The sequence below is a fragment of the Porites lutea genome, chromosome 7, assembly GCF_958299795.1.
Source record: "Porites lutea chromosome 7, jaPorLute2.1, whole genome shotgun sequence".
Taxonomy (NCBI): domain Eukaryota; kingdom Metazoa; phylum Cnidaria; class Anthozoa; order Scleractinia; family Poritidae; genus Porites; species Porites lutea.
Window position 1 is genome coordinate 10,832,031 of NC_133207.1, and position 15,028 is coordinate 10,847,058.

At 37.8% G+C, this 15,028-nt stretch overlaps 1 protein-coding gene across 1 annotated transcript in view; it reads right to left on the bottom strand.

Annotated features, from left to right (window-relative positions):
• The window catches only part of LOC140942873 (DNA polymerase alpha subunit B-like), a 40,481-nt gene extending 26,304 nt beyond the window's left edge, over positions 1-14,177 (bottom strand). The window contains exons 1-10 of the mRNA XM_073391888.1: positions 14,052-14,177; positions 13,662-13,792; positions 13,158-13,252; positions 10,120-10,174; positions 8,310-8,425; positions 7,487-7,689; positions 3,977-4,065; positions 3,661-3,816; positions 3,473-3,535; positions 2,616-2,682 (exon numbers count right to left, since the gene is read on the bottom strand). Of these exons, the coding sequence (XP_073247989.1) occupies positions 2,616-2,682; positions 3,473-3,535; positions 3,661-3,816; positions 3,977-4,065; positions 7,487-7,689; positions 8,310-8,425; positions 10,120-10,174; positions 13,158-13,252; positions 13,662-13,792; positions 14,052-14,169 (1,093 nt within the window). The 5' untranslated portion in view covers positions 14,170-14,177. The remainder of the gene's footprint in view (positions 1-2,615; positions 2,683-3,472; positions 3,536-3,660; positions 3,817-3,976; positions 4,066-7,486; positions 7,690-8,309; positions 8,426-10,119; positions 10,175-13,157; positions 13,253-13,661; positions 13,793-14,051) is intronic.
• Between the last annotated feature and the right edge of the window lie 851 nt (positions 14,178-15,028).

Below are 15,028 nucleotides of genomic sequence, written 5' to 3' on the forward strand. Positions count from 1 at the left end.
TTCACTGATAGAGTTTTGTGTAGGATGGGATGATTATTCAAACATAGTTTTTAGTACAAACTTAGATTTTCACCTTGCCATGCTTGACTGGCGAAACACCCCAACTGAAGGTATGAAGAGTTCACCAGCACAGCGAATGTTTGGCAAGTGCACCAAAATACTGCTGCCGACCTCAAAGAAACTCCTGAAACCCCAGATAGTCACATCTTCAACAGTCTAAGGAACCGTTCATGCCTAAAGATGCAGATGTTGAAATTCCAAGTCCAATTCCACCAACCAAAGCCAGCACAAAAACCATATCAGGAGCGAACAGTGCAGGACACCCAGCAGCACTGTCCTGAAAGCAACCAGAGCCAGGACCACCAGCTACCTGTCCAGCCACATTAGCTGAGTGTCAAAAGAGCAATGCAGTCACATGCAGCGGACACTCTATTTTCCCACCTGGCCACTTGAAATACTATGTTCAGACCTGGAACTTTTATGTTTGTTTTTTTTTTCTGCTAAGTTTATGCTGAACATTTATCGTATATTTTCTGAACATTTCAGTGGACATTTATGTGAACATTTTATTCTGACCATTCATTGTTTCACTCTTTTTTCTATAGTTCCACTTTTTCTTACAAAAACCAAAAAGAAGGAAAGGTGTAATGTCATTTTGTCATGTGACTCAAGTTAGCCAATCATGTTAGTCTAACCTCGTGTTTTTTAGATATTCGCTTCGCTTGTAAGTTGTTCGGAGGTGATGAGTCTTCGCTCTATTAAATGTCAAGATTCCAACTTCCTTGTGATTGTTTATTTGACTGGAATCACAACAGAAACGTGTAATGTCTTCAATACTGACAAAACTAGAACAATGCCATACCACCCATAGTTGGGCGTATGAACTGTACAAGACAAGACATGCTGGCAAAATATGTCGCGGAGCACCAGTAAGACTGGGATGATCACCTAACAATGGTTATGATGCGTACCAGTCCAGTGTTTATTTCTCTACCCAATATACACTGCATTACCTTTTGATTGGACACAAGGTACGATTACCCATCGATGTTATGTATGGTTGTAAGCCTCATCAGCTGGAAGCAGCACTTGAGTACTTGAGGAACCTTAGATCCACCCTGGAAGAAGCCCAAGAGAAAGCTACAGAAACATGAAGACTGCCCAGAGAAAACAGAAAGACTACTACGATTGTCCCGTTGCTGGAGACAAGAAAAAGGTTGGAGATCTTGTGTACCTTCATGTTCCTGTAATCAAGTCTGGACAGACAAAGAAGTTGCATTCCCCATGATGGCATGGTCCATATGTGGTAGTAAAGAAATTAGTGATGTAACCTATCCGATAGAAGAAGAAGACAATCGAAGAAAATGGCGAGTAGTGCATTTCAATATTTGACTAAAGCTGTGTGGCGAGCCACAACCCGAGAGACCAGCAACCTGATTAGCCTACTGGCCAGCCTTCCAGTTCACCACTGCAGAGACCTCATCTTCCCCGTCACTATGTTCTGGATGAGACTGATCTCATGTATGCAGAAGAGACCGCAGCTGACAGCAACAAGACTTTAGCAAGAGCTGAGGAAGAGGATTCCACAGAGGCAGAGGTGCCAGCTCCAGAACCAGTAACTGAAATAGTAACTCTTCCTGTCCTACACAGACCGAGAAGAGAAGTTCACGCTCCTGCTTGGATGAGAGACTTTCTTTCTTAATTTTTGAATGAACTTTGATTAATTTTCTTGATTTAGCTGCAATCAGAGTAAATATTTTGTTATAGCGCTTATACACCGGGTGATTTCAATTTTGCTTTAAATCCAGAAGTTTGCCTTCTGTTGCATGGCATGTGGACATTTCCCCTTTTCTTAGGGGGGGATAGTGTAGTAAAGGTAAAGAAAACGTTACACTTAATTTTAATTTTTACACTTTGTGTAATGAAACATGACTCGTTAATTTTTAGTGAACAAATAGATCAGTTTAATACTTGCTTGATAGGAACTGGAAAAATGATCCCTACTGAGTAGGAAAGAGTGCAAAAATGTCTATCGCATAAACCAAATAGTTATAATTATGTGTTTTCCAATGAGAATAGTGTAAAAGCTAGACCCTTTTCACTAGTAGGATTTTTGTGTAGGATGAGATGACTATTCAAACAGCTGCTCAGGATTTATGAAAGTAATTTAGGTGTAACAACAACAGCTTTCAATCGAATAAGGGTGTTTACTAGAAAGGAAACCACATGCATTCCCTTCCATATTTACCCACGTATGATTTAGTTACCAACATGTATAAAAGCATCTTGATTTAGCAATAAACAATGAATACGATTAGCACTTGAGTGTGTGCAAGTCTCTGGGTGTGTTGAATGCCTGAAACTGGCCAGGTCTAGAGATAATCAAGCAGTTGACACTTTGGCCTCAAAATCAACTCCTGTTTGCAACAATACCAGTGATTTTCAAAACTGGCAAAAGAAGACTTCCCTGGTGGTGATTCTAATCATATTATTATTAAAAATAAATAATTTACAGTTAAATGTTGTTGTACTTATAAATTAATTCTCATTTACTGAAATACTGCAACCTTTTTTTAAAATCCTACACAACCCAGGTTTTACAGAGCCAACACTACCTGATGTTTTTTCCTCAAACTTGGAATCACCAGCATCAACTGAGGAGCAAAAAGGAAGCTGAATTCCCTGACAAAAGGAAAGTTATCATTACATGGGAGCTGCAACACTAATATGCAAAAATAACAACAAAAAGAATAAAAATGTCCTAAAGGATTTGTTGAGTGCATGGTAGCATGTTTCATTTCTAATACTGGGGATGGAAAGCAAAACAGAGAAGGAAAACAGAGAGGGAAGGCCAAAAGTACACCTTTGATAATTTTTTTTACATTTTGTACCACATTCTGATGTACCCTATGACTGGCTTAATTTAACAATTTTGACAAAACATGAACATCCATAACCTTGACTGGAAATGTGATGTGACAGCAATAAGATCATACACTAGTTTTTCTTGTACAAAGGCTGAAGTGATGCACAACAACTAATATCCTGGATGGTATACGTGGAACATTATTTGCAAACATAAAAAAATTGTTTTGAGGCAGAATCTTGTCAACAGAAAATAGGCCTTTGCAATCTTACCAGTTGTTGGCTTTCAAACAAGCTCCCGCTTACAGTTCTGTCCAGGAACAAAAAAATATTTACGTATCCTGGAAAGAGCAAACTGTCAACCACTGCATGCTTAATTGACAACTTCTCAAGACCAGAAAACGAGAAAAAAAGCCAAAACCTATGGTAGGATTACAAGTTGACAAATTGAGCAGAATAAGCCTTTTAATAACAAATCCCACAGGCATTCCCTCCTCTTTCCCTCTGTTCTGTCTCTTTTTCCTCCAATCTCCATCTCAAACCATTTTCCACTCTCTGAACGGTTGGAACAGGCTAAGTACATAATTATCTACAGTCATCCACTTACTGTGCAAATTTTCTTGACCACTAGTTTTTGACCGGTGCTGTTAAGCCCTTCAACAGCAACAACCTAAAATAGAGATTGTTAACAGAGTATTGATTGGGTGATGTTTTTAAAATAATGAGAAATCAGGAAATGGTTAAAATGGCTGGTCAATTGAGGTCCATTTAAACACAAGATAATCTGCTTTTTACCTGGCCAGGAAAGAGTGCAAATTGTCGAATTTCAGAAAGATCTAACTTGACCCTAACACCTGACGATAGGTCTTGTGAACCTTCCAACAACACTGACTGTGCATTCAATTTTCCATTAGAATCACAGCAAATCCGGCCAATGACTGACACTTCTTCCTTCATGGCAAATAATAGAAATGTAGAAAAGACGATCAAACATAGTAACTGACAAAAAATCTTCAACATTATGTTTAAATTAATGAGACCTTTGAAAACCTCAGCATTCAGTGAAGCACGTGAAATATTGGTAAAATATTATCTAGGCTTTTATTCTAACCTGAGAGGGCACACATAAGCTTGAAAACTCCTCCACTCCTAAGCTTTCATGCAGTTTTTCTGCCATATCATCAATGAGGTCACTTAGCACTACAAAATAGTACAATTGAAAAATGAGTCAGGAATAATAGTCAAAAGGTTCAAGCGAATTCATTGAGAATTTTTTTAAATGGCTGCCTTGTTGGCTCAATTGTATAAACCATGGTCCACAAATGGGAGACTGCAAGTCCAAATGATGGCTGTACAACAATCACTGGGTCTTTAAATAACTGAGGATTAAGTGCTGCCTTTGTTTGCAAATGGTTAACTTTTCTTACCAGTATTCCCAATAAGGAAGATAATTCACCACCCTTGCTCACACAAAAATTCTGTGGCACATTTGAGAAGTTACACACTATTTATAAACGGAAGGGGGAAGTAGTCCCCAATGTGGAAGTTAATCTCAAATTTATTTTTAAAGTAGTAATAATCAAAGGTTACTGAGTGCTGGAGACAACGATCAAAGGTCAAAACGCTTTTGCTCTAATGCTGTGCTTTGCGTAGGTTTTACATGACAGATGGTCAAAACATGCATGATCAGATTATGACGGGTAGAAGGTCAAAACGCGCGTGATTAAATTGTGTTCTGTGCATTCCACTCGTTTTTAGTGGAAGTCCAACAAATGCTGGCTACATACATGTGATGCATGTATAATAACAACCTGGAGATCAGGATTGTGGGCTCCTTTTTTCGCCCACAATTAGGGGGCGTTCAAAACTTATGACTTCATTAAAATGTGTACCGCACGACAAGCCGTCTGGCAAAAGTCCCCTTACCAGCGGAAAAGCCCTTAGGAGAGTGCATATATTTATGACATATTTGCAAAGATGCATGAAATGCCAAAATTAATAAAACTGGCATTAATATTCCTCATTTTAGAAATCACAAATTTGTGGTTCCAGAAAATATCCATAGTTACCCCATGGAAGGTCATTAACTCTTTTCTTATTAAGTCTAGCAATGAACTCTAGAGTCTGGTGATTTCATGCCATTTTCATCACAAGCAACTGAAGAATTACCTAATTCTCACTTAATTTCGCGAAAAATCATGAGCCATACTTCGTGAACTTCAGGGAAAGATAGAATTGGAGTGCATTTAATGTTGCAATTTTTCTATTCTAAAATTATGTAAAGGTAACTCTGACCTCAGAACAGTAACAACAGAACTCATAATTTTATTGCCCCCGCAGGATTCCGGCCCAGAGGCCGGAACCCGAGGAGGCACCCTCATGTCCCCCGAGTAAAGAAGAAGTATTGTATCGTCTTACTGTTAGTATGCGAAACTTTCCCGATTTGATGAAACTAGGCGCGCACGGTGGTCCCGGTTAATTTTCAGCATGTGCGCCTGGCTCAGCAACCGCGCGAAACTGGGTTTGTCAACGAGTCGCATTCGCCGAATTGTGTCGCACACAAGCACAACAAGTGGCTCCAAATCCTCGCCCAGGAAGATTTTCCACAGAACCTCCTCTAGAGCGAGAACTCCAACTTCAAATTCAGCGTGAACAACGAAGTAGAAGACGTCAACAAGAAACCGCGGAGTAGAAGGAACATCGATGAGCACAGCGAAGGCAACGCCGACAACAACAGACAGAGGAACAGGAGATTGGAATCAAAGGAATTATGATCGTTTTACACTGTCGAAAACCCAGATTTCTTAGTTTGCCGGGTTTCCCCGCAGATATATAGATCAAAGTCTGCAAAGTTTCAGCTCCGTATTACGGCCCGAATAATAATAATTTTCAGGCGAACTGCACCGGGCCATATTTGTTCTTTGTTTTTGTCTTTTTCTAAATGCGGGCGGCAAAATAATGCTAAATCTGCTTTTCAATACACTGTTAACAATAACACTACATAATAAGCAAAAAAGAAGAAGAAGAAAAGAAAGAACAACGTATGGACCTTTAACACGATATTTGCGGTTGGTCACCCGTCCAGTTCGTAACCCCGACCGCCAGGGCTTAACTTGAGTGCCGTTACCAAACCGAGTTTTGCGAAGGTTATTGCGAGATACATATTTCTATAGAGTTAAAAAGTTATTCAGCAGTACTGCAATTGTTTGGTGTTAAAGAACTTGATTTGTCAGACACAAATCAGAGTGGATCGACAGAACTTTGAACTGGTTTTGTCAACGTGGATCGACAAACTCGATTCAAACCACATCAGGAATAGCTTAAATTTCTCAAAACCCAGTCAAAGACAAGAAAGGTGCTAACGTAAAATAACCGGGTTTTGTTCCATATTAAGGTATTCAGGGTTTAACAAACAGTGGTCCATGTGTTTTTAGGGCTTAGTTTATTGCGAAATCCGGATTATTTTATTTGATACAAGGACATGCCAGAAAAAATGAACTGGGAAATATCTCAAAGGTGAGAAACTTGAAACAGTGGTCCATGTTTTTGTAGGGTTAGTTTATTGCGAAATCATTTATATCAGTTGCGTTCGACGTTGCGTTCAAGAATGTTACACTCGAAGCCAAAGCATCCGTTCGACATATTAGTTATAGGAAATTTAGTTACAAATAGATAATTAAAGATGGTTTTGCTGTTTAACACACGTTCTATTACATTTGCAGTGTTGGTTGAACTCATTATGAGATGTATAAAAAACAACTGTCCATCCTAGGCATGTCATGTATGAGGATTTTCATTAACCCAGGAAACAAAGTGTAAAAATTGAGAAAACACAAAAGAGAACAAACGAATTACACTCAGAAACTCTAATACGAAAACTGCATTTCAATTAGGTTCATGGCAAATACATGGACAACCACAAGGAGTCTTCATTCGGATTTTAAAAGGTCAGGGGCAGATTTAGTGACAACTATAACTAGTTGTAAACAATAGTAAACAAAGACAATAGTATTACAAACAAGACAAGCTTAACATTAAAAAGCATAGGGTTTTCAACAGTCTAAATAGGTACTTGCAAATAGATACATAGTAAACATTTACACTGCGCTAAACTTCGTTCTTATAATGTTCTGTCAGACATGATATGAGGGTCCTTATTTGGTCCATACTTTTTGCTCAGCAATGCTTCATTGTTGATAATAAGCTGTGTAGCTCACACAAATGTAATCTGTATTACACAGATCACATGAATTAACAGCACACTGCTGATCTTACAAAAGGCAGCTTCATTATTTTCAGTTGATGATCTTGCTCTAATTTTTGGCCTCACTGCAATGTACAGCCATTAATAGTTTGGCTGAGGTTGCACATTTGCCCCTAATATGAAAGATTTTTGACAAGATGCTGTACACATTGGCTGTTAGAGGCCTCTCAGGGATGCTCACATAACTGGCAATTTCCACAAGTTAAGAGTTAAGAAAATTCATGTTCCAGATTTGAGTCAAATTATTGATGAAATAAGGAGCATTTACACTCTTGACAATGTTAGGGCAAAAGAGAAAGTAATGAAAAAATTGTTATTAATAATAATACATTAATAAGCAGTGATATTATAACTCACCAGCAGCCTTGTCGGTCTGTTTTTGGAACATATATTTGTAAACATTAAGCAAAGCTGTTTTTTGGTCAGAATGCTGTACTGACATGTAAGGTATAGGGACATGCTGGTGAATAATTTGCTTTAAATCAGTACCAGTCTGATTGAAGGAAGATACAACTTCTCCTGAGTTGGCACGAGACCCATACTTCACAGATGGAGTAGCACTGCAATAACAAAAAAAACAATGACATTTAATGTTTGCAGGGCTGTCACTAAGGGCAGGAGGCCAGGCACTTCCTCCAGCTACCATGAGAATGACCACTAGCTACTTCACAAGAAAAAAAAAGGAAATAGATTTAACAGGGATTCAAAGCTAATTTCTACAAGCTTAACACAGGGTTTGTACTTTTTCCATGACCTAAGGTTTAGCAGTCATTTTTTAAAATTTTCAACTCTTTCCCTGTTTTAGGGTATTTTTGTTACTTAACTCAGTTCAAAATACAGTTTTCTGATTTGCAATTCCCTTTAATTGTCCGACAATCCTACCTGTGGTCAGATAAGATTTCCTGACACATACACTACCATTAGACTATCATTTTTAGCCTGTAGGTTTGTATTGTGCTAGAGGACAGTCATTATTACAAGTTAATGTAATATGTACTCAGTAACCTTTCTAGTTAATTGTCTCCCTAACAAAGTAACCAGTGGTCAGACATTCAACCTTTTCTGCCTGTGCTACTTATCAACTGTTCACCTTGTAACCAAGCAACAGTGAACCTGAATATGTCAGTCAACATGTTATAAGTCATCATGAGCTGTAGTAAACAAGATCAGGGCAACATACCTAGCAGGAGAAAAGCTAGCTGGAGAAAATGCAGATTGACCTGGACTTCTTGTGACAGATGTATGTCTTTTATTAATGGCTGTTTCTGGAGTTGTATGTGGCCTTTTAATAGAACCCTTTGAGGAAGACAATAATATTATTATTACCACCTTTGTATATCACATGTCAGCATTGTTTAAACAGATTGCCTGACCATGCCAGCAGTTACCATTTCTGAATGGCTTGATGTGCATTTAATGAGTTCATGGGTTTTGATGGCAAAATAGCAACTAAAGTTGCCTGTAGGATGGAGTTTTATAAAAAGTTTTACACAAACAAGTAATACTACTCATCAGAAATTTTAAGAATAACTCATGATCATGCCTACATCTCTTAACCATAAGTCCCTACTGTTATTTTATTGATATAAAATTAATATTATGGCAAATTTTATGATGATGATGATTAATAGCAGAGCTCCACGTGTGCAAGCGTATAGCCCCATACCTAAGAAAATGTGGTAATCTACTCGGAAGAGAAATTTTGAAATAACTCAATCAACAGGTATGGCAACCCAAATGCATTTCAAGGTTATTTTGGCCAGAAATCGCATAGCCACCCAAGTCTTGTGAAACAGAGACAACTTAAGAGTTAATAAAGACGAAAACAGAAAGCAGAAGATGTTTCTGCATCCATGTTGTCTAAAGTATTCAGCTTAGATTAATTGCCATGTCCACAAATTTGGAATATAGAGAAAGAGAAAGACAGAGAAAAAGAGAAAGTAGGTGACAGGCCAGTGAAGCTTGACGAGAAAAAGAGATGAAAATGTGAACTAGAACATGTGTGACATTTCCTCCATAAAACGTGTAACTATAGGAAATTTCTGGAAGTTTCACGTTGTAGTCATGCAAACAAAGGCAGACAAATGTATGAAAAAATTAAGTGTGCTGCACGTGCAAAGTTGCAATGGGCCAGTTATTTAAACGGAGTTTAGCCAGTGTTTAACAAAACCGCATTCTAAGTCCTTTTCAGTTTACCTGACACTTTTATGTATAAAAACAATTTATCGTGAACATTTTCATGAAAGGATATGGCTTAGACTAGAAAGCATTTGTTTTCTTAAATAACTTACTAAGGAAGAGATTTGGAGGTCTAAAGATTGCTGAAACCGCGGGTTAAGTTAGACTTTGTTTAAATAACCGACCATATTTGTATCGTGGGAAGAGCTATTGAGGTTCATATTGTACCAGTGGATATATATTTAGATTCTTATTTACAGACATTTCCTACTGGCTTCCTTGATCTTTAGAATAAAGCTAACTTATTTCCTCTTTGTTCAAATTTCAAGGCTGCTGCCTAACAGGCACCTGGCCGCCAGAGGCTCTTATGATTTGCTCAGGGTGACTAAAATTTTAAACAAGGAGCCCACACAGGGGCCTAAAACTTATTATTCTTATGGCAATAGCCTCTATGCCTACTTCCAATGCACAAATGACAGAAATCCCTGGTCATTTTGTGCTTCTGAAATGAAAACATGAAATGAGTGTTTGTTGACCATAGGCAAAAAAATTCCCCTGATAAAAGTAAACAAACAAGCACTTTTCTGGAAATTCTAAACTCAAACGAATTGAGTTTTGAGCATCTGCTTACTTATTTAAATTTACCAATTAATGGGTCCTAGAAATGTGGTTCGGGCTCCTAAGTTTTTATTTTACACAGTAGGAGCTCAAAGAGCTCCCAAAAAACTGTCTTAGGCAGCAGCCTTGAATCTACTATATTAACTCACATTTATAGAATGTAATCATAGTAAAAAAAAAAACTCAAGACATACCTTGTTGCCAGGAGTTTGGTAACATTCAATCAAATCTTCATATTCTTCGTTTATACTACATGATGAGTCAGTCAAGGGTAACTAAAATCTTTACACTTTTTACTTCTAGTGTCAGGATTGAACTTTAAAATCTGTGTATGAATAATTGTAAGAAGTCTAATTTCAAGCATTTATCTGACTTTCTTCTTTTCTTGTGTCTTGTATGGGGTGTCCACAAATGACAGTTGACACCCCAGTTTGTCATTCAAGGCCTCCATCAAGTGGCAGTCAAGAGTGGGCTGTGTATCAACTATCAGTCAACAGTCAGTGCATGTTCGGTCATTACTTTGCCAAAGATTATCAGCAATATCACTGACACTTGCTCAATATTGGATCTTTGCCCTACAACGACATAGTGGTCAACACCTTTTTGTTCATATATTATGGTCCTGAAAATGTTGGTCAAGTGGTGACCAATTAAGTGTCTATTGAGTATCTGCTGTGTATTTAACAATAATATTCCTCGAGCCCAAATGGGCTTGCTTATGAGTCAATAACTCATGAGGCCAAAGGCCGAATGGGCTGTCGACTCAGAGGCCAACTGAGAGCGAGAGAAATAATTGTTTTAGTAAAATCCAACTAGTTGGTAAAGAATATTGAGACAAAACAACTTTAGCTAGCAAAACGCAATTCAGCTGCCACTGTTTTGGTTTTCAAAGCCGGCGCTTTTCTCTACTAGTGGGCTATAACATACGGCCTAGTAGTGGCTCAATCAATCAGAACACAGCAAATAATTGATAACAGACCACTAGTTGGATTGTAGTAATAACTGATATGCGGCAAACAGTTGGCTGCTACAAGACCACTGGCTGATGGTCAATGTTAGATTCTCACTTCACTGACAGATCACTCAGTTGCTACTTTCCCAACATCTAACCAATAGATATCAACTAACAGTTGACTGAGGTGTTAACTGCTTTGTTAGTGAATCAACTAATACAATGTATGTGTATTGAGCAACATGTCCTTCCTATATTCCCTTACTACAGTAAAACTCCATGACTAAGAACTTCGATTTTAAGAACCTGTTGGGCTAAAATTTGCTATTTAAGCCCCCTCTATATAAGACCCTTTTTAGCCTTAAATTTGAAACAGGTTCTTATTTTCTAAAATTATGAAAAATTCTGTACAATTGGGCAAGTAAGATAAGTCAACATTCAGGGAGACAAAGTTGCCTTATCACTCTGACTGCAATGTAAATGCCCATGTTTAAATCAGATAGAATTGTTATAGATGTACAATAACAAGTTAAAATAATATTATTATTTTATTATTATTATTATTATTATTATTATTTAATACAGTTTTTCATTCTATGGAAAGTTTTACTTAACTTCTAATTTGGTATGCAGATTTTATATGACGGTTAAGCTTAGCTATATTGTATTTTTCCCCTTAGAAAATGAGAACCTATAAGAACCAAAATTAATGAGCCTTGTATGACCAAGCCAGGTGAGTAGGGGAGGTAGTGAATGGTGAAACAAAGAGAACTAAAACACATACAAGCAATCAAAAATTTAATGCCCAATTAATGAACAAGAAATACAATAAAAACACAAGGAAAAAGGACAGCAAAAAAGGAAAAGAAAAGAGCAATAGCGCTAAAAGGAAATGATGACGCTAAAAATTACTAACACTGCTTAACAATACAACTAGAAGAATAAAACTATATTATAACGCAAAAAGTAAACAATCATGCTAAGAACCATGCTGAGTCAGGAAAGAAGAACACTCGTCACAAATAGCACGTGACTCATGTTAAGAGTCATGATAACAAACAAGAGACAAAAACATATAACAAAAGCAAAACAAGAAAAACTGAAAGGTTGTGATCTATGATCTTGCACGAGAATGTGGCAAAACAAAGCAGATTACTAAGCTAAAGGAATAACAATGGCTAAGAAGAGCGAGTGCCCACTCCAACAACGACAAAACATCAAAACTAGGACACAATGAAATCTACAACAGGAAAGTAATATTACAGTTGCTGGATGTTTTGTGAACACAATGGCATTGAAGGGAAACAAAGGAACATCCTACAAAAACAACAAAAGGAAAAGATTTACCCACTCCAACGAGGGGAGAACTCTAAAAAGCGGTGTCCTGTGAATTTGACTAGTGTTCAACATGTCTACTGGAACTGTACTAACGTGTAGAAACGGTGTGTGCTGGTGTTTATATATCGTGCTGAACAAGCGGTTTGCATCTTGTTAATAGCAATACAATTGGACAACTATAGCTAGGTAAGCCACAAAATAGTGAAACCTTCCTGCTGGCAATATGCCTGTTTGTAAAACACTATTATGACTTTACTGCAGAATACATATATATATGGACAAACAGAATCGCAAAAATAAAACTGAAAAGAAAATGCTTTATGAGCTAATTATCAAGCTCGGTTTCATTGTGCTAAACTAGTGCTAACTAACATTTATGTAAAAACCTGTTTAGGCTATAATGGAAAAATCCAGGTTCTTAGTCGTGGAGTTTTACTGTATTTCAGTCAGTTCAAAACTTCATATCTTGCTAAGCTATACATGTGATATCAGTTATGTCCTACTGGACAAAAGGGATAAGGTTCTGCACAAGCAGTTTAAGGTCATTCCTGTCATTTACCCTGCACACATTTACTGTTAAGACCAGTTAGATGAAGTTTTTTTTCCAAGCCGAGAATTGCTCACTTGATACATGTGAAAATGTCAACAACTGAAGCTAACATCTACTTTCCATGAAGTATTGTTCCTTACAACTCACATGTCTGTCACATGTTAAACTTTTACCACTATTAACACCCTGTCCTTACTGTACATTTTATTTATAATTTTGTCTGCAAAAAGTCTTTAAAACTTCGAAAACAGTCTATTCTGTGACCTCTATGGCTACTGCTGCCATCATGGAAAAATGATGCCCAGTAGAGTTGTGCTGTGCAAAACATTTAAACAGATTTCTTTACAAACATAGACATGCTGCAAAATGAAGGAGATCATAAAAAAGGATACAATTCATCAATGTTGGTTTTATCAAACATTGAATGCTTGGTGTCTTCATGATTGATGTTTAACTGCTTTTGACGTTTCCGGTCTTTGGAGAGATACTGCAACAAGTAAACAACAAAAGCTGACAATAAGTTCAAAACTCCCCTGTGGTCAGCTCAAATAAAGTTCACAAATAACAAGTTGAGTTGAACTTGCGCTATAAAAGTGAATAAATAAATTATTAAATATTATTATTATTATTAAAACCAACAAATTCTTTTAATTAAAACAATTGACTTACAGATGCACTTTAACTTGCTGGTAATTGGTGTTAGGCACAAGAGCCCCATTTAAGGCCCATTTGTAGAGTGAGCACAGAGATGTTCATCTTTTTAAAGTTGAACGTTTCTCGTTTCTAGACCAGTCGCCGAGTATATCCTGAATATATATATATATATATATATATATCTAACACGTAACCTAATTTTTTATCCATCTCTGACTAAAAAGTAACACGTTAGCACTAACCTTTCGCTGAAATTCCCCCAGAGTTGTCAGTGTTGGCTCTTGATTTATACGATCTTCAGATGTCACGTGAGCGATCCATTCTTCAACCAGTTCAGATGCACTTAGACGGCAGCAAATGCAGATTTCTTTCACTAAACATACACAAACTAACCAGTGAATAACTTAGTGGATTTAAACTCAGAAAAACGACCTCATTATCTCTTCCGACTAGAAATGATCAGAGATTAAGAGATTGGACCCGAGATGTACATGCACAAGCGGTCTCCCTGAAGTCGACGAAAATTTTGCGTACATAGCGATTCTGTTAGCAGGGGACCAAGAGGACGCCAAAGCGAAATTAAATTGCATCTAGCCAAAATATATCCTTATGTCATAAGCTGAAGTACGTACATTTATCGAGGATGGACAGGTCGTCTATAGTAACAGAAAACTCCTCAAATTCTTGCTCGATTTCTTCGTCCGTCACCATCTTTCTCGCCCTGCAACACTTTGGCGCCAAATGTTTCATCGTCAGCTATCCCAGAAACCCATTAGAGTGGAAGCGCGTGAGTCGCGCGCGCGAGGGAAGACAAAAACACGCTAGCATGCGCTTCCTACAAATCTCAGCATAACCGCGGCAATGACACGTCATATCCGCAGACCTTGTCCCTCGGTTAAAGAGCATTCTGCTTGATTATTCAGCCAGGTATAGTAAAGTTTAGGTCTCGGCACCCTCGATAGCAGCTCTCGCCCCCCCCCCCTTCTCCCCACAGGGGCATACCGCATATTCTCTCCTGGTTCACCGACTCGCCCAGTCTCCCTGATCTCATAAATCGAGAGTTAAATTTCTATGCCTATAATTTCTATATGTTTGCATCAATCGAAATCACGCGCATTTACAAGGCCTTAAAGCATTTTGCTGACTTGCAAGGATCCATCTGTGACATCTGTTATAAAGATCCCAAAAATAAAGGGACAAATCTCATAGTTTATTAGATATAATCGTGTAAAGTTTGCTTATCATTTTCACATAAATTATTACCTTAATTTGCAAACCACTGAATTTCTCGTATTGGGTGTTTACGATTTTGGTAAAACTCTGTTCAACGCAAGGCACTAATGCGCACTATATGTAGGTGAGAGATTTTCACGAAAAAATGCCGGCAACAGCAGAATTTCGACTCAGACCCAACAGAGGCGTGGCACTTTAACCAAGTGACATTTACTCCGATCGCCAAACATTTTATGCTATATTGTAGATTGATCTATATGTTATCAATGCTATATGTTGGACTCACGATCAAAGTAAAGGTGGGGATACCAGAGAGCTTCAAAGTAGGATGGTACCCTCACCAATAACTGGGTCGAGTCAACTTAAGGACCCACTA